Source organism: Podarcis raffonei, chromosome 18, assembly GCF_027172205.1.
Source record: "Podarcis raffonei isolate rPodRaf1 chromosome 18, rPodRaf1.pri, whole genome shotgun sequence".
In the NCBI taxonomy this organism is placed as follows: domain Eukaryota; kingdom Metazoa; phylum Chordata; class Lepidosauria; order Squamata; family Lacertidae; genus Podarcis; species Podarcis raffonei.
This window is the reverse complement of record NC_070619.1, coordinates 1082468-1108301: the sequence shown is the minus strand read 5'-3', so window position 1 is coordinate 1108301 and position 25834 is coordinate 1082468. Positions and strand designations below refer to the sequence as shown.

General features: G+C 47.2%; 1 protein-coding gene across 1 annotated transcript; it reads right to left on the bottom strand.

Moving 5' to 3' along the window:
- Window positions 1-710: 710 nt before the first annotated feature.
- LOC128405718 (procathepsin L-like) lies at window positions 711-19948 on the bottom strand. Its single transcript, XM_053372621.1, has 8 exons — window positions 19868-19948; window positions 14372-14508; window positions 10582-10692; window positions 10184-10342; window positions 8652-8876; window positions 6510-6678; window positions 3374-3488; window positions 711-1343 (listed from the first exon to the last, which is right to left on the bottom strand). Exons 2-8 carry the CDS (start codon window positions 14498-14500, stop codon window positions 1244-1246), a joined length of 1008 nt encoding a protein of 335 aa, XP_053228596.1. The 5' UTR covers window positions 14501-14508; window positions 19868-19948; the 3' UTR covers window positions 711-1243.
- Between the last annotated feature and the right edge of the window lie 5886 nt (window positions 19949-25834).

Below are 25834 nucleotides of genomic sequence, written 5' to 3'. Positions count from 1 at the left end.
TCAAGTTACAAGAAAGGAGATTCCAACTAAGCATCAGGAAGAACTTTCTGACAGTGAGAGCTGTTTGACAGTGTAAGACTCCCACGAGAGGCGATGAGCTCTCCTTCCTTGGCGGTTTTTAAGCAGAGGTTGGGTGGCCATCTGTCAGGGATGCTTTAGTCGAGATTCCTGCATTGCAGGGGGTTGGACTAGATGACCCTCGGGGTCCCTCTACAATTCTATGTCATAACATGTTGGGATGGACAGCAAGAACAATGTCCTCAATGTAGAAAGGCCATACTGTTTGGAGAGGAATCCATTTATAAACCTGTGGCCCTGCTGCTCTGGTGGTAGCTGGACCACATTTCATGCTATGGTCTCCTTGCTTGAAGCACTCACACACACACACACACACACACACACACACAATGCCAAACTGAAATACAGCAAATGCCAGAAAAGCATTGTTAACTAAGTGTTAACTTCCAAACATCCCCAGGGTGTGTAAGTGGGTGTAGGAAATCCAGGTGTGGTCAAATTCTGTATCATGCAGATGGCATTCATTTATCCTAGAGTCTAGCCCAAGCCCCTGCGATGCAGGAATCTTTTTGCCCAACGTGGGGCTCAAATTCATGACCCTGAGATTCTCATGCTCAACCGACCGAGTTATTAAAATATTCATTTGCCACTTTCCCCAGGAAGTTCATCACGGTTTCCGGCAACAACAGGCGTTTCAGAATTCCACGTTTATTTAATAAGGCAACAAAATGCAGGTTGCTGCTGCCAAATGGAAAGCGATACAAGGATAAAGTGTGCATCAGAATTATATGCAGGACAGAGACATTTAAAACAACAACAACTAAGGAACAGGGAAGTCAGGAAGCCCAGCAGGTAATAATAGTACAGTGGTACCTCAGGTTACAGACGCTTCATGTTACACACTCCACTAAGCCAGAAATAGTGCTTCAGGTTAAGAACTTTGCTTCAGGATGAGAACAGAAATCGTGCTCTGGCAGCGCGGCAGCAGCAGGAGGCCCCATTAGCTAAAGTGGTGCTTCAGGTTAAGAACAGTTTCAGGTTAAGAACGGACCTCCAGAACGAATTAAGTACTTAACCCGAGGGACCACTATACATGATTTCCTTTGCAATTTCAGCTTTTCTCAGAGAACGTGAAATTGCATGTTCAGCAACTGAGGATTCATAGCTGTGCAACAGGTTCAGGTGGGGCAGGTCGGGAGGGGTGGGATTCTGGCTCTTGAGAAGCTTACAGGGCGGGGTAGCTGGCTTGATTGGCTATGCCACAGTGATTGCCAGTGCCCTTCACCAATCGCATGTAGCCTTGCTCTCCCCATTTCTCAGACCAGCTGATAGAGAAAGAGAGAGAAAGGAGGGGTCAGTACATTATTTTATTTCATGCAATTTATATATCACTTGATTGTAAAAAAAAGCCCCCCAAACCCTCAAAGCCATTATCACCATCATAACCGTATATTGTCAGCAGTAGTAATAGTAGTATTTTCATTTCCATGCCGCTTTATATTTTTAAGGGGGTGAAATCTCTTTTTAAAAATTATATTTTGTTAAGTTTCCAGATGTTTAGCATATACAATCAAAACACATTTTCATCTTTTCTTGATTTTTTTATCTGCTTCCCAGTTTTCCATGGAGTTGTTGTTTTTCTCCTTCTGCTACACTCTCTCTTCTATTAAATCATAACCACAGTATTATAATCTAATTATTTCTGTTGCTCATATCTCAAATCCTCCTCACAAGCTCATCATACTATAATATTTCTTTAAATAGTCCAAAAAAGGCATCCATTCGTCCATAAAACACTCGTCATTAGATTCTCTTAATTTTGAGAGTTCTGCAAAGTCCATTATCTTACTTTTCCATTCTTCGTTGGTGGGAACTTCATCTTCCTTCCATTTCTGCACATATAAAATCCTAGCCGCTGTTGTTACATAAACAACTTTAATATTTTGGGGGGGGATTTCTGCCCCTATAATCCCTAACAAAAATGCTTTTGGCATTTTGGATATCTTTTTTATTTCATCATGTTTCATTTCCCAAAATTCCCTTGCTTTCTTGCAATTGTACCACACATGAAAAAAAGATCCATCTGCGGGTTTACACTTCCAGCAATTGTTAGGAATATTCTTACACATTTTAGATAATTGGTTAGGTGTTAAGTATATCACTTAAGCAATACATGTAATTTTCATGTAATTTACTTTTAAAGCATACTAAGCAGTATATTTCATATCTACTTTCCACAGCTTTTCTCATGCACTTATTTCCATATTGTGTCCCAGATCTTTAGCCCAGTGTATATTCTTGATTTAACCATTTCGTCTTTTGTATCCCATTCTAATAATGGGAGACGGAATATAATTCGTAATATAATTACTTTGTAATATAATTTTAGGACACGGGTGGCGCTGTGGTCTAAACCACATGTGCGGGTCGTGACTCGACGCTTCTGCGCATGCATGTATGCCTGAGCGCCGAAACCTGGAAGTTACCCGTTCTGCTACTTCCGGGTTCGGCGCGATGCGCAACCCGAAATCACATAACCTGAAGTATCTGTAACCCGAGGTACCACTGTATTAAACTGTTGCAACAGGGTCCCCACTCCCCACACGCAGGAGGGAGGAGGAACCCTGAACAATGGTGCGCAAGCCCTTATATAGACTTTTGAAGTTGCCCACCCTGTAGCCCAAGACCCCCCCCCCCAGGATATACATCACAGAAGGAGGCGGTCTCCAGCAGAGATCCTGTCTGTCAGGATACCTGTTAATGGTCCCTGATTGCATCGCCTGGGTAGCCTGGCCATTCTTTGGTAATGGCACATACTTTAGTTCCTGAAGGCTCACCCTATTCATGCAGAAATATGCCCTTAAGACAGGATTTGTGAGCAAGAAGACAATGGGGAAGCTTTCCCATTTCCTTCCTCCTGCAGAGGAATATTTGAGGTCAATTTGGGAGAGTCAAAATGGCTTCTGGACTATTTTCCTGTACTGTTTCAGACATGTGGTTGCTGGTGACCATGGGAGGAGAAGAGGGCTGCTCTTGTGCCCAAATCCTGCTCCCAGGCTTGGGGGCATCTGGTTGGCCACTGTGAGAACAGGAGGCTGGACTAGATGCCCAAGACACCTGGGCACCTGAGACAACCACTTGATGGTGTCCCACCGCCATGGGTGGGAGGAGACGAGCTCCCATTGCCAAGGGGCCGCTATGGAGGCTGGATCTGCTGCCCCATGGATCCTACAGCCTGAGGCGGTTCCCTCACCTCACCTCATGGGTGGGCCAGCCCTCGCAGAAGAGCTTCTCCTATGTTCTTCTGAGCTTTTCCCGACCATTCCCGCCCTGGCTCAAATACCCCTTTGGTCACCTGTTCTTTAGGATCCAATAAGCCGTGTTGTTCCCACCGTCCCGGAGCGTCCCATAACCAACGGCCAGCATGGCGTGGCTCACCAGCTGGGTACACGAGGAGCTGTCAAACACCCCTGGCAGGAGAAGAGACCTGGAGTGAGGCAGGATCAGAACAGGGCAAAGTGGGGAGGAAGGCGCGCCCAAGGGAGCTTCATCCAATGTGAGCCTTGCTGGCAGCAGATCCTCCGATATTTAACATAAATACAAATTTAATAAACAAATAAAATAACAATGACCAACTGAGACCACTCAGAGTAGACCATAACCGACTGCACAAACACTCCAACGCCACCATCACTCTGAAATCTAGTTATCTACTTTGTGTGTCAAGTATGACTTTCCAATGGGAAGCTTTTTGGGTTTAAAAAAGTAAATAAATTCCAAGTTCTATTTTTTTAAGAGCACCCGGATCTTTGAAGGGGTAATGCACAAAGAGGGAAGGGGTATGGAGAAGGAAGAGCTGTAGAAAGTCAGGGCTTGTCCTGCCATCCCAAAGAAAACTGCTCTTTAGCGCTCAATAGGCAATTTGGGTTTTCCCTGGTTTGCCATTTGTTCCAATCGATCACCAAAAGAGCCAGTTTTCCCTCGGAAAGGAGCCAGGGCAAGGGGGAGAGCACTTGACCACACTTTCTGTGGCACACAGGTAGAAGTGTGGGCGAGCCCTTTGTGTAGACAGTCCTGAGGTATATATTATAGACCAGGGGTCAGCAAACCTTTCCAGCAGGGGGCTGGTCCACTGTCCCTCAGACCTTGGGGGGGCGGACTATATTTTTTTGGGGGGGAATGAATGAATTCCTATGCCCCACAAATAACCCAGAGAAGCATTTTAAATAAAAGCACACATTCTACTCATGTAAAAACACACTGATTCCCGGACTATCCGTGGGCTGGATTGAGAAGGCAATTGGGCAGGATCCGGCCCCCCGGGCCTTAGGTTGCCTCCCCATGTTATAGACCAATGGCCTGACTTCCCATAATACAGCTTCCTCTTTAAATCAGGCCCATGAGGACTGGAATCTTATTTTATTGACAAGGGAAGGAGTGTAGCTCAGTGGTAGAGCCTTTACCACATTGGCTCAATCCCTGATGGCATTTCCAGGTGGGGCTGGGAGAGAGAGACCCTTCGGCCTGAAACTCCAGAGAGCTGCTGCCAGCCAGTGTAGACAATACTGAGCTAGATGGAGCAACGGCAGCATCCTCTGCCTCATAGATGGGCTAGCTCTATAATTGTACAAACTTCCCCAACCATCCGACTTGATATAAAGTCTTGGTGCTGACCTTTAAAGCCCTAAATGGCCTCGGCCCAGTATACCTGAAGGAGCGTCTCCACCTCCATCGTTCAGTCCGGACACTGAGGTCCAGCGCCAAGGGCCTTCTGGCAGTTCCCTCCCTGCGAGAAGTGAGGTTACAGGGAACCAGGCAGAGGGCCTTCTCAGTGGTGGCGCCCGCCCTGTGGAACGCCCTCCCGTCAGATGTCAAAGAGATAAACAACTACCTGACATTTAGAAGACATTTGAAGGCTGTTTTCAGGGAAGTTTTTAATGTGTGACATTTTAATGTATTTTTAATCTTTGTTGGAAGCCACCCAGAGTGGCTGGAGAAACCCAGCCAGATGGGCGGGGTACAAATTATTATTATTATTATTATTATTATTATTATTATTATTATTATGGTTTTTAGCATATGGAGGGTCTGAGTTCTGAAGTTTTCAGGCACAGAACTGGCCTTTAAGCCAAGCACATCCAGTGCAACATAAAAATATTATGTGTGTGTGTTCTTTACAGTACCAGTACATAAAACCATATAGTGCAAAACCATATTAAAAAGTTTAAATCAGAAATCAGCTAACTATTGTGGGAAGATGCATTCTTCCTTCTCTGCTTAGGCCTGGCATGGAAAAGTTTTCAGCAGGTGTTTAAAAGTCGGCACAGGCAGTGCCTGCTGGCTTGCTAGTGGCAGAGAGTTCCACAGGATAGGGTTCTGATTCTTGTTGCTGTCAGGTGAGCCTGAGTTGGGGAACGACCCTACAATGCTCCTGCAGGTGATCTCAGTAACTGAGCTGGGAAAGAAGGCTTCAGGTGATCCCTGAGGCAGCCTGGACCTAAGTTGTTCAGGGATTTGTAAATCAATGCAAGGACTAAACATGGCTTGGCAGGGGTTGGGCAGCCGGTACAAATATTTTTAACAAGGGTGTCTCTCGTCCTCAGCCAGATGTCTCCATCAGCAGTCTGGTCACTGCATTCTGCGCCTGCCAGTGCTTCCAAGCCAGGTGCAAAGGGCAGCCCCAAGCGCTGAACATTGCAGTAGTCCAACCTCAAGCTCACCACTGCATGGACTACAGTGGCCAGGGTACAAGTGTCTGGCACTGCTGCTGCGGCCCACCTTAGATGAGGCCCACAAATTAGCCATCTGTGCCCAGGAGTTGCCTATTATCCTTTAGCTTGTTAAGTATAATTGTGTAATTGCCCACTGAAATAGAGAAATAGCTTATACCCAAAACAAACTTAGTTGGTCTCTAATGTGCTACTGGACATTTTTTAAATTTATTTTGACTGCATCAGACCAACACGGATACCTACCTGAATCTAGTATGTTGCTAAGGGTTTAACATTGGAAAATCCCATTGTATACTAAGTTAGAAAGAGCTCTCTCTAAGCATCTAGCTGAGTCTATAATTAACTGTTCATATTCTCTGCTAGCCTTCACATGAGTTTAGCCTTAGATGACGCAGTTAATGTATTCAATTGCAAATTCATCATTCTGGAGGGAGCTGGCTTGGTCTTTTGTACCCAAACACAGTGAGAGGAGGACGTGATAAGCTGCCCTTCCAGGAGCTGCACAGAGACACAGCATGCATTTTTGCTCTGGTCATAATTTAAGAAGAGCCTATCCTTGATGCAAATGCTTTCTGGATGTATTGCTGATTGTTTTGTACCTGTTTAAAGCTTTGAATTGTATTTATGGATCTGGACAATTTTCATTCCAAAAGGAGTCCGTTTTTATGCATCCAATTGCTTCATTCTGCGCAATATTAATAATGGCAATATAGCTGCCACCAAAATCAGACCAGAGGCTGCAAACGTTTGGCCCCTCACCTGACTTGTAGAAATGGAAGTAGAAGCTCCTGCTGTCCACGGCCACCGAAACCGGCCCAATGGTTGCCACAGCCTGCTCCAGGGCCACCTCGTTCCCCACTGGGACCACCACGACGGATGTGCAGTTGGCCGCGCGGTCCTGAGAGTTGTAACTGCACGTGGATCCATCCTGTGGAGAAGCGACAATCACCTGGAGGCGGCTGCAGAGCAGGGCGAGTGAGGAGAGTGGCTGGGGCAGCTTCCCCAGGGCTGCATTTGCAGCTCCAAAAAGCCCCCAGGGCTTCCAGGGCTCAGGGCGCCTGGCTGTTAATCAGAAGGCTGGTGGTCCAAGCCAACCCCCGTGGGGCTGTGGGCAGGGGGTTGGACTAGTGGACCCCCGGGGTCCCTCCCAACTCTACAATTCTATGAATGACAGAAACTCGTTTTGGAAACTGAGCTCCACAAAAAAGGGAAACATTTCAACCTGCCCTCCTCAGAGGAAGGGCTGCAGTGCAGACTTTGCAAGGCTATGAAGGATCCACGAGAAGCGGACTTGACTGAGCAGTTTGCTGCTTCCAAACTAGGTGTAAAATTTGGTGTGGGCTTATGCACTTCCTTCCTGCGCTGGTCCCAGTGGTGTAACCTGTGTTGACATTGCCCAGGGCAAGGCAAGGGTTGCGCCCCCCAACCTCCTTGTGGGTGTCGTGCAGGGGGCAACAGGGGGACTTCTCTGCACGCCTGAGGGGACCACATTCGCCCTTTCAGCTTAGTGAGCTCCCAGTGGGCGCAGCGGTGGCGCTCCTTGGCAGGCTTGGCAGCATCCCAGCAGCCCTGCAGCTGCAGCTGCAGCAGGCCGAGGAGGAGGGGGCGGAGAGAGCCGAGGCTCCTGGCGCAGCCCTTGCCCAGGCACCACTCCTTGGCTGTGCGGCACGAGGGCGGGTGCCAGCGGTCCAGAGAGGAGCACAGTGAAGGCACCTGTCAGATGTCAGTCAGCAGGGAGTTCCAAAGTGCTGCCACACTAAGATTGATTTCTTCTTAGATGGACCAGAGGTCTAGCAAAAGGATCCCTTCTCTCCCTTACCTCCTAATTGTGTTTTCCACCTGTGAAGGGCGTGTTAAGTATTATTATTATTTGTTTAATTAACATTGAAATAGAAAATAACTCTGTATGTGCTTGTATGTGTGCTGCTGAAAATTGGAAAATCCCATTGGGCTATAATAAAGCAAAGCAGATCCCTTGAGCATCATGAAGGGGTCTGCGCATGGCGTATGCTCAGAAGTGGAGGGAAGATCCCAACAAAGGAGGAATGGCAGACAAAGTTAATAGAATATTTAGAAATGGCAAGATTGACAAATAGAATAAGGGTCAGGATAAAAAAAAGTATTCAAAGATGGCTGGAAATGTTTTATAGATTATTTGGAAACATATTGAAAGCATGTCAAAAAGTTAACAGTAAAAGCAGTAAGAGATATTGAGATATAAAGTTGAGAAAAAATAAGATATAGGGGGAAACTAGAATATGTAGTGGAAAAGAAAGTAAAGAAAGTAGCAAAATGAACCATGGAAGGGGAGGTTCTTGTTTCATGTGTAAAAATGGAAATGATAAACAAAAATTGAAAAAATAAAATAAATGGGTTGATAATCAATTTAGGGTGTTCTCTGCTCTCTCATATCATGTTTAACTTTAGATCATGTGTGAGGGTTATTAAATTGCAAACTGCCATTTTGAAGGGAGTTGCCTTTGAGTGTTTCTCTGGAAGCCACAGAGAACAAAGGATGTGATAATGAGGTCTCTCCTGGAGAGAAAACAACTGCGGGCTAATGGAAGCTGTGGGGAGAGACAGACCTCTGATTTTTGGTCCAAACAGAACTTTCTTCAAAACTGAACATCAAACAGTCAGTGTTACATTCAGATAGTTGTGTAATATCATGTGCACATCCAGCATAGGTTCAGCTTCTTATAAAAATGATATTAGGAGTAATTGTGAGTGAAGCTTTTGTGTCTGGACAATATATGCAAAATATTAATATATGCAATAGGGCAGACTATAAATTAGAAGTAATTTGAAGGTGGCAAAGGTCTGTACTTGACCGCAGAATTGTGCACATGTGTGTGGCCCAGATCAGCGAGGCATGTGCACTGATTCCTCCTTCCGTCTTACTTTCTCCAAGTACGGGTAGCTGGTCTCTGAGTTTATGCCTCCGTTTTCCCGCACGTACTCGAAGGCCCGGGTGATGTACCCTCCGTGGCAGCCCTGGTTGCCCAGCTTCCAGGAGCAATCAATGAGGTTCTGTTCGCTTAGCGGGATCAGCTTGCCTGTCCTGTTGAAGCGCAGCCCTTCAAGTGCTCCAGTGGCGCTGAATGCCCAGCAGGATCCGCAGTGGCCCTGTGGGAACAGCAAGAGGTGGCGAGGCAGAAGTAAATCAAACATGCATGGTGTGGGGGTAGACCCCACCTGGGCCCTGGGTCCCATTCTGGGAGCCACAATTTAAGAAGGAACATGTGCCGAGGAGGGTCTGGAAACCAGGCCTTATGTAGAAAGGTTGAAGGACTTGGGTATGTTTAGCTTAGAGAAGGGGAGACTGGGGAGATATGAGAGCCATCTTCCAACATCTCAAGGGCTCTCACATGGATGAGGGAACAAGCTTGTTTTCTCCTGCTCTGGAGGGTAGGAGCCAAACCAATGGCTTCAAGTTACAAAAAAGGAGACTCCAACTACCGTATTTTTCGCTCTGTAAGACACACCAGACCATAGGACACACCTAGTTTTTGGAGGAGGAAAACAAGGAAAAAAATATTCTGAATCCCAGAAGCCAGAACAGCAAGAGGGATTTGGCTTATGGGATAGCCGCGCAGCCTGCATTCGCTCCATAAGACACACACACATTTCCCCTTGCTTTTTAGGAGGGAAAAAGTGTGTCTTATAGAGCGAAAAATACGGTAAACATCAGGAAGAACTTTCTGACAGAAAGAGCTCTTTGAGAGTGGAAAATGGACTCCCTAGGAAGGTGGTGGTCTCTCCTTCCTTGGAGGTTTCTGAGCAGAGGCTGGACGGCCACCTGCCAGCTTTAGCTAAGATTCCTGCATTGCAGGGGGTTGGACCCTGAGGGTCCCTTCCAATTCTGCAATTCTATGATAACGCAAAAAGTTTTTCTCCCTCTCCCATAACACTAGAACTGGTGGACATGCAATGAAGGCAGATGTTGGAAGATTCAGGACAGAGGGAGAAAAGCCCTTCAGAAGGACATTTAAAGGGCGGAACTCCCTCCCAAGGGAGGCAGTGAGGGCCACCAACTTGGATGGCTTTAAAAGAGGGCTGGTCAGATATGTGGAGGAGAAGGTCAGGCTGGCTTCTAGCCAGGATGGCCCTGCTCTTGTATTTGGGTCCTGCTTGCAGGTCTCCTGTTGGGCCATCAGGCTGAGTCCTGTGAGAACAGGACGCTGGGCTAGATGGACCTCCTTTTGTCTAATCCAGTAGTGTTCTCCATGTGCAGAACCTCAGTGGCCAGGGGCAGTCCACCTCGGAAAGCCAGTTGATGGGTATCACAAGTGGGCAGAGTGCTCTTGCCCTGTGGGAACCGGATGCTGGACTAGACGAGCCATGGGCCTGCTCCAACAGAGAGATGTTAAAAAAGGCCCCTCCAGGAATCCTGAGCTTGGCCATTAAGTCTCCCCAGGTGGTTCTGGGCTCACCTGGTTCTTGACTGGGGTGACATATCCTTTGGTGCGCCAGTCAACTTCCTTGGGAGTCTCCAGGCTGGCGGATTCTTGGAACAAGGCAACCTTCTTACCGGGTTGGTCGGCCAAGTCAGAACGGAAGCTGCTGAGCATCTCGTTAAACTCTTCATCCGTCTGCGGGAGGAAACCATAGTTGCTGTGCTCTTACTTCCAGATTTTCAGAATGCCCACTCCTGCCAAGCTACTCCTGAGGCTGCATCCCAGGGCAAAGCTTTAAATCACTGGCCAACACCAACATCCTCCCTCTCCACTCCCAGCAGCTGGACTGCAGCCATTCCCAAGACCTGCGTTCCCCCAAAGAGAGCGCTCACAAATGCCGGCTCAACAAGGCAATGCAAGAGAGTTCCGGTTACCAAATCGCCCAGGTGGTTCATTGCCAGCTGGAAGCTGTTCCCCTCCCGGTTATGCTGCTCAATCCTCCGCAGGTTTTTCTCCCAGACGGTCCGACGAAATGCCTCTTCCTCCTGCAATGGGAAGTTCAGTTGCGGATCAGGGGTTCTCAAGCTTTTTTCTCTGACCACACCAAAATTTTCTCATGCCACACTGACTTTTTTCTTGGTAAGAAATACATTAGAAAACAGAAAGAAACACCTCCTAGCAATGCTTGATTTGTAACACAGAACACGCTCTCAAGATGAACGTTATTCCCAGAACAATCTACATTTTGAGAGGAATTCCACTTCATTTATCTAGTAAATATTTATGTAAAATGAACTCCTTAGTTAGGAAATGCCTAAGGGGTTCTGCAACTCCAAGAATATCCTTACTAAAGAATGCAAGTTACCAACAAAAAAGGAGGATTTGGCATCCCAAATCTAGAACTGTACCATCAAGTTTATTTACTACCAAATGTTAGATGTTGGAAAGTAAATTCCAACAATATTTTTCTGGCTTGGGTGTCCCTTGAATATGCAGCTATAACCCCATTAGGTGAATGGGCAGCACTGGGATCAAAATATGTTATAATTCAAAATCCACCTGACAGAATTAAGTCAGTCAGGAAATTATGGAGCATGATGGCTAGTAAAAATAAATTTGATCAATTCTCCCACAATAAATTGATGCTATGGAAAATCCAACTTTAAAAATGGGGATGTATGTGTGCCAAGTATTAAATCTAAATGGCATTTCTGAGGGAGAGAAATCACTTCAAATAACAAAAGTTTTATAGCATATTGTGTGTATTCCAGGCTGGAAGCTGAAACAGGCCAGAACATGGCCAGTACATCTCCATTCTGCTAAGGAACAAGCAGAAGATTCTCATCTGGAATGTTTTTCAGAGGAGATGGGAGCAGCTGGACTGAGCGGGATGAAGATCAGCCCTGTTTCCTGCTTGGCAGGGGGTTGGACTCGATGGCCCTTGTGGTCTCTTCCAACTCTCTATGATTCTATCTTATCTCAATGATACACTGTTTGGACAGGCCAGAAGGAGTCTCTCTTCATTCTCTCTCTCTATTCTGCTCCGGTGTTTCTCTCTTGCAGCAATGAGTTCCGCAGGCTTAGGCTGGAAGGTCAAACAAGACTGTAGTCAAGAAATTGAAGCAAACCAGCAGCCAGAAGGCCTGATCTTTATTGTTGCAACAAGACTCCAAACTTCAACACAGAAGATGCAGTGAGGGGTACTCTTTTAAACAAGGGGTGCTCTTTTAAAAGTTTCCCTAGATTACCCATAACACCTTGATGTCACACATATGTCATAAACATGTCATGAACTAGGAGTGGCATTTGGGCTGAAAACTGATGCCATGTCAATCAGAGATATACTACATTCCTATCACTGGGTAAGCTGCAACCTCCGACTCCCCAGGCCAAGTCAAATACCCCCCTTTGTCTCTCCCAGTACACTGAAACTGGTTGGACATTGTTCTCTGAATGGTTTTGAGTGGCAATCCTGAGTCAGGATGATGAGACTTAACCCCGAGGCAGTATGGCTGGCGAGCGTGTGACCACAGGCTTCAGGGATTATGGCCTCGCTTCAAGTTCCCTCCTCTGATGGCCATCTTTTTCCTGAGTAAAGCAACGCTGGAATGATGAAAATCCACCACGGAAATGATGGGATATGAATTCCTTTCTTTTTAAAAAATATTGTTTATTATTAATATAATAAAAATCATACAACTAATCATACATAAATAAGAATAAAAATGTGCCCCCCTCCACTGAGACCACTCCACAATGCCTGTTCATCTTCCCAAAATCTCAGCACCTCCTGTGACGGTCCCTTTTCTGTGTGAGTAATACAAACTCCAAAAACACCCTCCATATCTTTTCAAAATCATTCCTCCCCGTCTTACCCTAATGGTACATGTCAACTTGTCATTAATAGCTATATCCCAAAGCTCTTTGTACCATTCTTCCATTTTATATTCTCCTTGCCCTTCCACTTCCCAGCTATAATGATTTGTGCGGCTGTCAAAACATTTGTGAGCAAGTCCTTCCTGGCCCCGTCGTAAACTGATAATAGTGGGACCTCTGGACTTTGGATCATCATTAACCCCGTAATTTCTCTTATCTCCTTAAACACCCTTTGCCATTATTATTATTTTTTACATATTTACACCCCCACCACATGTGAACATAAATCCCTGTTTCCTGGCATCCCCACCAATATAATGCCAAATATTCCTTGTTTATTTGATTTAATCTAACTGGTGTTAAATACCATCTCCAAACTAACTTACAACAATTTTCTTTTATTTTTATGGACAACATATTCAATGTATGCTTCTATCATATTTCCCCCTAGCTTTGATAATCTATCTGCCTTGTTGTCGCCTTTTCTCACACCTCTTTTAATTGATCTTTTTGATCCTCCATTTCTTCTAATATTTTATAAATTTCACTGGTTCCCCCTTTTATAAATGTATTTTCTTCTTTAGCTCGGCAAATAAATTTAGGACAAAAATAAAAAGCAAGGGGGGGGAATAATGCTATTATATAATAATAATAATTTATTATTTATACCCCCCAGCCACTCTGGGCGGCTTCCAACAAAACACTGAAATAAAATAACCTATTAAACATTAAAAGCTTCCCTAAACAGGGCTGCCTTAAGATGCCTTCTAAAAGTCTGGTAGTTGTTCTTCTCTTTGACATCTGGTGGGAGGGCGTTCCACAGGGCGGGTGCCACCACCAAGAAGGCCCTCTGCCTGGTTCCCTGTAACTTGGCTTCTTGCAGAGAGGGAACCGCCAGAAGGGCCTCGGCGCTGGACCTCAGTATTATTTTTATTCTACTAAAAGGCCACCGCTATTACATGCATTTATACCTCACCTTCCTCCAAAGGAGCCCATTTGGTGCTGCCTGTCTCTGAAATGTTCCTGCCCAGGAGCTTCTGCCTCTGAATAGCAGCTGCTGGGGGCCCAGAAGGGCTGAGGCCCAGATGTCCCTCACTAGAACGCCATGCTGAATTTAGAGGGAACCTTCGTCTAATCCTGAAGGGGTACAGTTAGGGTTACCCCAGAAAGCCCTAAAACTGTTTGTGAATTCCCCCCCCCAGCCATGCCTTGCTTCAAGCATTTTTAAAACTGCATTTTCCTCTAAGACAAAAAGCGTTAGCTAAGCAGTCCTCTCTGTAACAAAAAAGCTGTAGCAAAAAGCTGAGCTGAGAAGAGTAAAGCTTTTTGCTTCCCAGATCCAAGATGACCTTGTTCTGGCACATTGACTTGCAACATACTTCCGGGAGCAGAGCCAGAGAACGAAAAGCAACATTTCTATGTAAAATCTTTGAAGGGGGAGAGGGAAGAAAGGGGGGTTGGGGAACAGGATAAAAACCTGATGTAAAATGCTTTTTGCTGCGGCCTGTCTTTTGTGAACTGAATCACACAGGTGCCTCTGCCCCCCCCCCCAAGATGGCAGAATAAAAAGCTCTTTCTCTGGATTTAACCCCTTGGTGTCGTTTGGCTCCTTTCGTCCCTGCCCGGGTGCAACATTTTCCTACCCATGGTTAATAAGGCTTAGAAAGGCTACAATCCAACAAAGCAAATACGTTTTTATAAGTAACCAGGCACTTTGTATGTGCACAGAGAGTCTTTGTCTTTAGGTCCCTTGAAGAGAAGTTGGATTTCCCAAGGGAAATTTCTCTCTGCAATAATCAGCAGTGCTAGGACTTTGGGGAAATTGACATCTTGTCACGGCAAACTCACCTTGAGGTATTGCTTGGCATGAACTTCCTTCCATCCTTTCCATTCTCCTTCCAGGGCCCAATCCAGCGCACTGGCAGATGTTCCCAGGAGCACCAGCAAGATCAGAGGGACTCTTGAAACGGGAGGCATGCCTTAGTCTGGAAGAGATGGGCAAACAGAACCATCGTCAGGCATTGGAAGGGATGAGGTTGGAAGCCAAAGCCTCTGGGCGATAACTGAGAACTGGCGAGTGGGGATCTGCATTCGGAAAGCCCATCTTGCCCAGCAGGTGCCCCCCCCCCCCGCCAGCCCTGCAATGGCCCTGTGATAGGAATTTTATGGTCTTAGATATATGGCAATGTTCATAACCGCACATACATAGATCAACACAGGAAGACCAACCTGGAACCATTTTGATTCCTAAACTGACCAAATGTTTTCTCTGCAAGGTCAAACTGGAAAAGTCTCTCCATTGTCTCTTTCCTCACAAATCCTGTCTTAAGGACACATTTAAGATATGAATAAGGTGTGAGCCTGTGACCTGGCCCAGGAAATTTTACCACTACAAAAGAATGGCCAGGCTCCCCAGGAAATCCAATCAAGTAACCTGCCAGACAGGAGATAAACAAGGACAAGAAAAAAACAACATTTAAATTTCTGTGATGTAGGTGGGATGTATCTGAGGAGTGGTCTTAGGTTACACCCCTTCTGTGATGTATGTGTAATGTTTCTGGGGGTGGTCTTGATCTAGAGGATGGGATTTTCAAAAGTCTTTATAAGCCCTTGCACAGCATTTTTGGGGGTCCTCCTCCTCTCCTGCGTGTGAGGGGAGTACCCTGTTGCAACAGATCAATAAAGATCAAGCTTACTAGCTGCTTTGCTTCTCAATATTCTCTGGTTGGCCTCTGTTATTTTCTCATACTGATAGGGAACCCACTTAAGGACTCTATACGGGCTCTTGGATACCCCATAAGGGAAAAGAGCATATTTTTATTTACAACAGCCCAGACCAGAGACCTTGGGGAGAGGGGGCAGAGCAGGTCAGGCCCCCAGAGCATCTCTGCAATCATTTGCAGCCAGCACCTGCCAGTCTGAAGTTTGGAAGCAGCATGTGTACAGTGGTACCTCGGTTTAAGAACACTCCAATTTAAGAACGATTCCGTTTACAAACTCCACATAACCAGAAATAGTGTCCCAGTTTGCGAACTTTACCTCGGTCTAAGAGCGGAATCCAAATGGTGGAAGGGCACCAGCGGCAGGAGGCCTCACTAAGGAAAGCACACCTCGGTTTAAGAACGGACTTCCGGAACGGATTAAGTTTGTAAACCAAGGTACAGTGGTACCTCAGGTTACAGACACTTCAGGTTACAGACTCCACTAACCCAGAAATAGTACCTCGGGTTAAGAACTTTGCTTCAGGATGAGAACAGAAATTGGGCTCTGGCGGCGCGGCAGCAGCAGGAGGCCCCATGAGCTAAAGGGGTGCTTCAGGTTAAGAACAGTTTCAGGTTAAGAACGGACCTCCAGAACGAATTAAGTACTTAACCCGAGGTACCACTGTACCACTGTATATATATATTGGTTTGGTGAGAGGATTTAGTCAGCATGATGCCCTTCTGATTCTTTCTCAGCAAAGTGAAAATCTAACAGATTTCCATTGTTGAACTAGCCAGGCAGGTTTCTTCTTACTGGTCACAGTTGCCACCTAAGGACCCCTGTGATGGTGGCCTCTGGGCAAATAAATGGGCCTTGCCCCCCCCAGTTGTGTGAGAGCTGAACTGGAAGCAGGCTGCAGGCCGAAGCGAGAGAGACCCAGCCATGGTGGACTTCTGCTGGATTCCACGGCTGGGAAGGCTGGTTCCTCCGCAGCTCAGAAGGGAGACGCCAGGCTCAATGTGAAGTCAGCTTTTTATTCAGAAGAGGGAAAACACAGCAGAGTTCACCTAGGCTCACCGGCCCTAGTGGAAGACGTTGCTGGGACTGGCATCAGGCCCCCCCCCCAGCCCTCTGCCTCTGGACTCCTCCCAAGCAGATGCAGGCTATGGTGAGAAGGAGGGACCCCCCTCTGGGCTTCTCTGGCCTGCTGCTCAGCAACCGGCAAGACCCTTCGTGACCTGAGTGACGGAGGGACCGTCCTGCTGCTGTGAAACTGACGCAGCACCTGGCTCTCCACTGGGTAAGCACCGGGGACCCCTGAAATATCTCTCTGCTCAGAGATTGGGGTGACATGCATCTGTCTGTCTGTCTATCTATCTATCCACCTATTGTTATGAGTTTGTAGGTGACAGACCTCTCTAATCCCTGGATCCAGCATGTGTTAAAATATAAGCCAGGCTGCCTCCCTGATGGGCCATTAAGAGATCAAAGGAAAGAGGGCTCTGTGCAGTATGGCAGATCATAGAATCAGAGTTGGAAGGGACCCCAAGTTGCATGGATTGCAACTAAACTTGAAAAAGCCGGAGTTTGGGAGCAGTTATTGGAACTAGAAGCTGGAGACAGAAGCAGCAGGCTGGGAAGGCAGAGAGAGAGAGAGAGCCATAGCTGATTTCTGCTGGGGTCCAAGGCTGCGGCTATGGGAGAAACAAGACCCCTTTGGGGTGTTGATGCTGCGAACCTAAGCACCCCATAAAAAATGCACCCAGAGCCCCAGCCCCACAGGCCACCCCTGCTGGGATCCAGATAGACTGCCTCTGGTCTGGGAGGTTCCATAAGAAGAGCCTTGGCTGCTGGATCAAGCCAATGGCACACGGCCCAGCATTCTGTCCTCCCAGGGGCCAGCCAGGTGCCTGGGGGAAACCTGCAAGCAGGATCTGAGCGCAAGAGCCGCCCCCCCCCTCAGCTTCCAGCCCCTGGCATTCAGAAGCATTTCCCTCTCTGACTATGGAATCAGAGCAGAGCCATCCTGGCCGGCAGGACCAATCACATGACCCTTCCACCGTTTTGTCACAAAAGTCCACAAATTTATCCAATCCTCTTTTATCACTGTCTCCTGCAGGAGTGAGTTGCATAGCTTAACTATGGGCTGCATCAAGAAGCCGCCAGCTGAAGTGCAAGCAAATGATGTTCTCACCTTTCCCTTGCAAAACCAGCTCTCCTGCGCCACCCCCCCAGCCCACCCACCCGGCTCACTGCAGAGGCTTATCTCGTCCTCTGCAGCAGCGGATGTGGACTAGCGGTTTTGCAAAACCCATTGCTTGAGCAAGATAAGGCAGAAGGGGGGAACCAAAGCTGCAGAGGACACTTCCGTAGAGCCTTGGAAAACCTTTCTATATTCTGGTTATTCTTCATGCTGAACCTTCAGCTAACGCTGGAACCCTTTGTGTATTTATGTGCATCGTTCAAATTACTTTTGCACATCCCCCCCCCCACCTGCATGAAATGGATCTTTCATTGTGGTAGAAGGTATTCTCCAGAACTCCTTTCCTATTGATATTGAGGCAGGCATCTTCATTGAGTTTCCTCAACCAGAGCCAGGGCCTTTTCAACACTGGTGGAACGCTCCGTCTCATGAGAAATTTTGAATGTTGTTTTTCTCCTGTCCTTGTTTATCTCCTGTCTGGCAGGTTACTTGATTGGATTTCCTGGGGAGCCTGGCTAGTCTTTTGTAGTGATACTTCGTTCCTGAGCCAGGTCACAGGCTCACACCCTATTCAAACACAGACATAGCCTTAAGACAGGATTTGTGAAGGAAAAGACAATGGGGAGGCTTTTCCATTTTCCTTTGACCTTGCAGAGAAAACATTTGGTCAGTTTGGGAATCAAAATGGTTCCAGGTCGGTCTTCCTGTGCTGATCTATGTATGTGCTTGGTTGGTACACTTATGAACATTTAACATATATCTAAGACCTCAAAATTCCTATCACAGAACATAGGAAGCTTCCTCAGTTCGCATTTAATGGCAACCCTTCCTAACTTGTGCATTAGAAAACCACACACAAATTGGAACACAACCACCCCAGAATTGCAGAGCTGGAAGGGGCCCCCACCCAAGCTCTGCTTAAATACCTCCAAGGAAGGAGAGTCCACAAGAAGAAGAAGAAGACTGTGCACGCAGCTTGCAACATTCAGGAGCTGACTGCAAATTATTGCAAGGATTCCTGCAGGGGGTGTGTGTTTGTGTCCTCTTCCCCCTCTCCCAATTCACCTCTTTCTCCAGGGCTTAGTGGTGGGAGAGAATAGAAGTGGGCTGGGCTTGAGAGGAGAGAGCTGCATGCTCATGCAGGCCTGGCACGGCGCCCACCCCAGGTAATATCATGGGGGCGGCCACTCAGTCTCAGGTTTGGGTCCTGAAATCTCAGGGTCTGGGGTGCTCCTCCCCTGCGAATCCTAGTTCCACACAATGTACGAATCAGGCCTTTGTGGCCCCAACTCTTGGAAACTCCCTCCTGTTAGATATTGGACAGGCACCATTTCAGTTGCCTTTTCAGCACCTGTGGAACAAGACTTCCAAAAAGATTTAAGTTCTCTGCTGTTAGATTCTTTTTTAAATCATAGATTCTTTTTTAAATCAAGTGTATCAAAAGCCACAGACAGAAAGTGGCCTCTAGAATCATAGAGCTGTAGAGCTGAAAGGGACCGTGAGGGTCAAATAATCCAACCCCCTGCAATGCAGGAATCTTTTGTCTAAGCTTGAACCCACCATCCTGGGATGAAGAGTTCATGCTCTACTGGCTAAGCTCTCCACAGGCCCATTCGCTCACCACTACCCCCACCCCCATTTCAATAGCCTGAAACACACAGAGTTGCTTGCTGTCTTCCTGAGGATGCGAAGTACAGGACAAGGGAACAGGCTGTCTGAGGAGATGGTGGCCTTGCCTTTGCTGAAGAGACAGGCCGGCCAGCCACCAGTCATGGATGTTGCAGGTTGTGGGGAGGGCTGGGCACATTTACAAAGCGCACCCCTTGGCAGAGCCTCTTGCCTACAACAGAATGGTTCTTTCAAGTCTAATTTCAGCCCTGATCTGGCCCTTTGGCCCTCCAGATGTCACTGATGGGTGCTGTAGTTCGGTGGCAGCTGGAGTGCAAATGACCTCTGAGCCTAGGGGTAGCAGGTCAGACTATTCATTGATCTAGCCCAGGACCGTTAGCTCTGGCTGGCAGCAGCTTACTAGGCTCTCAAGCAGAGAGGTGTTCTTTCCTTAAGAAGAGCCAGCTGGGCCAGGCCAGTGCCCCCTGCCGCCCACCGTTCTGTCCTCACAGTGGCCCAACAGGTGCAGAGCCCAAGAGCAGGAGTTGTGTGCAATAGCAAGTCGCCCCATTTGTGATTCCCAGAAACTGATATTCAGAGGCAGAACCTTCCCCCTCTCCTTCTCACGGGAGATGCCTGGGGATTGAGTGACTGAGCTCTGGTTCCAATCTCTAGACAATACAGGAACTTAGCAAGATGCCCACCTCCCCAAACAGGGACCCAGGTCTTTCCCACCACCTGCTCTTCGGTCTGTTTTAGCTGGCAGTGCCAGCAGGCATTAAACCTGCAAATTCCTGCCATCGATTCCCACACAGACAGACACAACCTACCTCTCTGTGCAGCAGGGCGGGTTAGGGGGAAATAGACTGCCTGTTGGCTTGCCTCACTCTGTGAGAGGAAAACCAGCCGTGACACTTAGGCAGATAGTGTGCCCTAAATGGCACAACTTCCTTTTGTTCACACACACACACACACACACTGGTCTGCCTGCTTGCACAAGTCAGGTTGCTGGAAGAACAGGCCGGAAACAAAAAGCCATGTTTTTGTTTTTTAATATAGTGTTATTAATTTCCAATATATAACAATTACAAAAAGGAGAAAAAATACAAAAACAAAATCCCAACTCTTTTCCCCTCCGGGATGGATCAATCTAGTTAAGTTTGCAAAAGTCAAATCTGTGGTTTCGGTAGTTGCCATTCTTCAAGATTATCAGTGAAGTATTTTATAAAAGGATGCCATAATTCAGCAAAATGTATGCAGTATCTTTGTTAATTTTTCTGATACAGCAACAGACCATACATTCTGCTTCCAACGAGAGATACACAGATTTTCCAATCTTCCAATTCCGTGTCACTAGTTGGCATGCCACTACTAAAAGAAAAGTAATTAGTTCTTTATAACACAGGTCAGATTGCCCTTCTTTAAAAATAGTTAACAATCATAAACTTGGGGTCCATTCCACATGTTGACCTGTAATAGAGCTTATTTTTGCAGATTCCCTCTGCTAGAAGGGCCACGTTGCAGGTCAATTTTGCGGCTTCCTAAGAAATTCAGACTTAAAAGTTTCTCACCCTTGTGGAAGTCCGTGGACAATGCCTGCTTAGAATTGTGGATGCACGAGTTGTTGATAAATGACCAAACTTTGTACCAAGCTACAAAAATTGCACCACTTCCTGGAATCATAGACTTACAGAGGTAGAAGTGATCCTGAAGGTCAACCCTCTGCAATGTAAGAACCACAGCTAAGGAATCCTTTGCAGATGGCCACCCAACCACTGCTTAGAAACCTCCAAGGACAGAGAGTCCAGCACCTTCTGGGAGAGTCTGTTCCACTCTCGAACAGCTCTTGCCATCAGATAGTTCTTCCATTTAGAATCTCCTTTCACAGAATCATAGAATCAGAGTTGGAAGAGACCAGGAAGGTCATCTAGGGTGGTACATAATAATGAATCGGAAGTGACCCAGGCATCATCCAGACTGACTCCCCCCACAAAACTCGTAACCTCATTAAGGGCCTGAGTTGCAGAAGTGTCATTTATTATAGGAAGATGTCTGTCCTATCTTCTCTCAGTCTCCTCTTTTCCAGGCTAAACAGATGCAGCTCATTCAACTGTTCCTCATAAGGTCTGGTTTCCAGATCCTTGATCATCTTGGTCACCCTCCTCTGCACATGTTCCAGCTTGTAAACATCCTCTTAAATTGTGGTGCCCAGAACTGGACTCCAGGTGTGGTCTCACCAGGGCAGAATAGACTATGACTTCCCTTGACCTGGACACTAGACTTCTGTGGATGCAGCCTAGAATAGCATTAGGCCTTCATGCTGCTGCATCTCACTGCTGACTCATGTTGAATGTGTGGTCTACTAAGACCCCTAGATCCTTTTCACATGTCCTACCGGCAAGCCTGGTGTCCCTCATGCTATATTTTTGCAGCTGGTTATTCCTGCCTAAGCACAGAATCTGACGTTTGTCCCTATTGAAAGTCACTTTGCTAATTTGGGCCCAGTTAGAATCACAGAATCATAGAGTTGGAAGAGACCACAAGGGCCATCGAGTCCAACCCCCTGCCAAGCAGGAAACACCATCAGAGCACTCCTGACATATGGTTGTCAAGCCTCTGCTTAAAGACCTCCAAAGAAGGAGACTCCACCACACTCCTTGGCAGCAAATTCCACTGTCGAACAGACTCGATGGCCCTTGTGGTCTCTTCCAACTCTATGATTCTATGATTCTTACTGTCAGGAAGTTCTTCCTAATGTCTAGGTGGAATCTTCTTTCTTGTAGTTTGGATCCATTGCTCCGTGTCCGCTTCTCTGGAGCAGCAGAAAGCAACCTTTCTCCCTCCTCTATGTGACATCCTTTTATATATTTGAACATGGCTGTCATATCACCCCTTAACCTCCTCTTCTCCAGGCTAAACATGCCCAGCTCCCTTAGCCGTTCCTCATAAGGCATCGTTTTCAGGCCTTTGACCATTTTGGTTGCCCTCCTCTGGACACGTTCCAGTTTGTCAGTGTCCTTCTTGAACAGTGGTGCCCAGAACTGGACACAGTACTCCAGGTGAGGTCTGACCAGAGCAGAATACAGTGGCACTATTACTTCCCTTGATCTAGATGCTATACTCCTATTGATGCAGCCCAGAATTGCATTGGCTTTTTTAGCTGCCGCGTCACACTGTTGGCTCATGTCAAGTTTGTGGTCAACCAAGACTCCTAGATCCTTTTCACATGTACTGCTCTCAAGCCAGGTGTCACCCATCTTGTATTTGTGCCTCTCATTTTTTTTGCCCAAGTGCAATACTTTACATTTCTCCCTGTTAAAGTTCATCTTGTTTGTTTTGGCCCAGTTCTCTAATCTGTCAAGGTCGTTTTGAAGTGTGATTCTGTCCTCTGGGGTGTTAGCCACCCCTCCCAGTTTGGTGTCATCTGCAAATTTGATCAGGATGCCCTTGAGTCCATCATCCAAGTCGTTCTCTGATCCGTTAATAATAATAATAATAAATTTTATTTATACCCTGCCCTCCCCAGCCAAGGCCGGGCTCAGAGCGGCTAACAAGCAATAATAAAAACAAGTTGAATTAATACAACTTAAAAACAAGATTAAAATACAACATTAAAATATTGAAACATTAAAATATTAAAATGCAGCCTCATCACAGGAGGAGAAAGAAAAAAGAAAGAGGGGGAGGGAATCAAATTGTCTCCAAGTCAAGAGCCGGTTATCCCAGTCCTCGACAAGGCCATCTAATGAGTCGCCAGGAGGGGCAGGGTCCTGCAAGGCCTGACGGAATCTATCAGGATCCATCAGCCTTTGCGGGCCAGCCCAAATAGGCTTGCCACCCGAGCAGGGGAGGAGCGGGAAGTCAATCTTGGCTTTCAGAGCGTAGTGATCAGACCATGGCACTTCCACAGCGGGGAGCATGATCACATCTATGCCAGCACCAAAGATCAGATCCAGCGTGTGGCCTGCTTGATGAGTGGGGCCCAAAACAAACTGGGAGAGCCCTAGTGTTGCCATGGAAGTCACTAGGTCCAGAGCCTGTGAGGAGGGAGCGGCATCGGCATGGACGTTGAAGTCTCCCAAAACCAGTAGGTTTGGGAACTCCAAGGCCCAGCCTGCCACCACCTCCAGCAGGTCTGGCAGGGTGGTTGCCAGTGTGCTGGGTGGTCGGTACACCAGCCAGACAGCCAAGCTCTCCTTGGTGCCCCACACGAGACCAACACATTCAGTGCTGGAGATCACCGGTGATGGCAAGCTCTGAAAGAGCAATCCTCCCAGATTAACAACGCTACTCCTCCCCCCCGACCCACAGTCCTCGATTGATGGAGGACAGAGAAACCTGGGGGTGTTATCTCATGTAGGGAGACTACTTCGCCTTTCCGTACCCAGGTCTCCGTCACGCAAGCCAGGTCAATCCCCTGCGAGACAATAAAGTCACGCATGGTGGCGGTTTTGTTGCCTATGGACCTGGCATTGCACAGCACCAATGACGGAGGTGTGTAATCCTTGCTCTCCCTACCCTCATCCCTTGGGATGGGGCGTAGATTGGAAGGGGTTTGAGGATCACTGCATCTCGAAACCCTTCGCCGATAGAGATATCTAGCCCCACCGCCATTCCTCCCTAGCCCTTCAACAGTGGAAATCCCAGACCCCATAGTAACCTCCCCAATAGAGGGGTAACATCCCCTCACTAACAAGTCATCCTTGGGCCAGGACTCCTGGGTCAAAATGGTATGGGGAAGAGGTGAAGGTTTGACAGGATAAGTATCCATAGAAGATAAAACCCAACCAACCGCACCCCTAGCGGGGGGGGGCAGTCCCCCTCTCCCTCCTGAATTGATTGGAGGACTGTTGGTTCTATCTGTGGCTGTGGGAGTATTAATGAGGTATGTGCTATAAAATGTGGATCACTGGCCAACAAAGAGCCAGCTTCGAATTCGGGAGATCTGTCGATCCTGTCTCACCAGGAGTACAGTAGAGAAGGTTGATCATTCTGATAAGTTTTTGGAACATTAGGCAAAGGTCCAGATGTAGACTGGGTGCTGGATTTCTCCAGTTTGTCAGCAACATAGAGTTCTTTAGGTGCTGTTGCCATAGAAATGTTGGAGGCGCCAAATTCCTCATCTAATTCAGTGTCGTTTGAAAAGGGAACAGGGAGTTGCACTGATATCTTTCTATGGGATAAAAAGCTGTTGGACGTCTTATAATATTGTGCTCTAGGCTCTACTTTCCTTATATTTTGGGTTGAGATCTCAGTCTTTATACTCATTAGCCTCTTCTTCAGGTCTTGTAATTCTAGGCTTACAGAGTTCTTTTTTTCCTTCGGGCAATTAGTGTTTCTAGTGTTGAGCTTGGTTTCCCTTGTCCGCATTAGCTTTGACTCTATGCAAGGGACCAATTGCCTCCTTGTTTCATCCTTAAATACCCTCACTGGGCGGAGAGAATGGAACCACCATAGAGTATCCTTTATCTCCATGAGTCGAGATGGGAGGGCTGATGACCTAAAGGTCATAAATAGGCGCGTGGTGTTTCTCACGGTAGGCAGGAAGTGGAAATTTTCTAGATCTACATTTCGGTAATGGTAATTCAGGACACGGGTGGCGCTGTGGGTAAAAGCCTCAGCGCCTAGGGCTTGCCGATCGAAAGGTCGGCAGTTCGAATCCCCGCGGCGGGGTGCACTCCTGTTGCTCGGTCCCAGCGCCTGCCAACCTAGCAGTTCGAAAGCACCCCCGGGTGCAAGTAGATAAATAGGGACCGCTTACTGGCGGGAAGGTAAACGGCGTTTCCGTGTGAGGCTCTGGCTCGCCAGATGCAGCTTTGTCACGCTGGCCACGTGACCCGGAAGTGTCTCCGGACAGCGCTGGCTCCCGGCCTCTAGAGTGAGATGGGCGCACAACCCCAGAGTCTGGCAAGACTGGCCCGTACGGGCAGGGGTACCTTTAATTCAGGAGCTGAGACAAGGACATAGTAATTTGTCTGCGGTTCATCCGCCTATGAGTGTATCGGTGAATCTCAAGCATTATCTGGTTCGTTTGCAAGACTTGACAGGACCTCACTTCATCCATAGTTTGAGTTGGTGAGTTGTTAACAAAGTAATTTCTTATCATCCTTTTAAGCCCCTGGACATTTAAAGGGGAGGAACTAGTATCCAATTGTTTCTCAATGTTAACTATTTTGGTGAGGATTTCATCCAGTCTTTGGAGAACCAGAACCATAGTTTCTGCAGACAACATGCAAATCTCTTGGTAGGGGTGCGTATCCCGAATTGGTTGAAAGCAGGCTCCTCTGATATCTTGTTCTAGAGGCCTGGGTGGGTCAGCGTTAGGAGTGGGAGGAATCCCTCCTGCTCCTTCCCTCTTGGACGGATTAGCTTTTTCTGGGAGGACGGGGGTCGGGTCCTTAAGGGGGGGTGAGGTTCCCCCAACGTTGTTGCTCACTGTTTGTTCTATTTGCTCCGTTTTCTCGGTTTCCTCAACCCGCTCTATTTCTGAGCCAGGGCAGATGGCGTTGGCTCTCTGCCGATTCTTTGTTTTAGAGGAATTGTGAGTCCCAATTGTGCTCTTCTGGCTCTTTGCACCTCGTTTTCTCCTTCCGGCAGGCATTCCAATAATTAACAAAGCTATATCAGTCGAGGGCTGTCTGTTTATTTTATCAGCAGACGAAACCGGCACTTGTTCAGTAGGGCTGTTATCGAACCTCCTTCGCGTTCCTCATTACACTGGTCAAGTTGAGCCATAAGACAAATCTTTAGTTTTCTGCGGGGAGGGAATGCTTCTGTAGCGAGGAGCAGTCCTTGGG

Excerpts from the sequence above, each read along its gene's own strand:
- LOC128405718 (XM_053372621.1), bottom strand. The coding sequence starts at position 14,500 with ATGCCTCCCGTTTCAAGAGTCCCTCTGATCTTGCTGGTGCTCCTGGGA. Across the intron at positions 10,343-10,581 it reads TGAACCACCTGGGCGATTTG|ACGGATGAAGAGTTTAACGA; the intron begins GTAACCGGAACT and ends TTCCTCCCGCAG. Across the intron at positions 6,679-8,651 it reads GCTACCCGTACTTGGAGAAA|GATGGATCCACGTGCAGTTA; the intron begins GTAAGACGGAAG and ends GCTTCTCCACAG.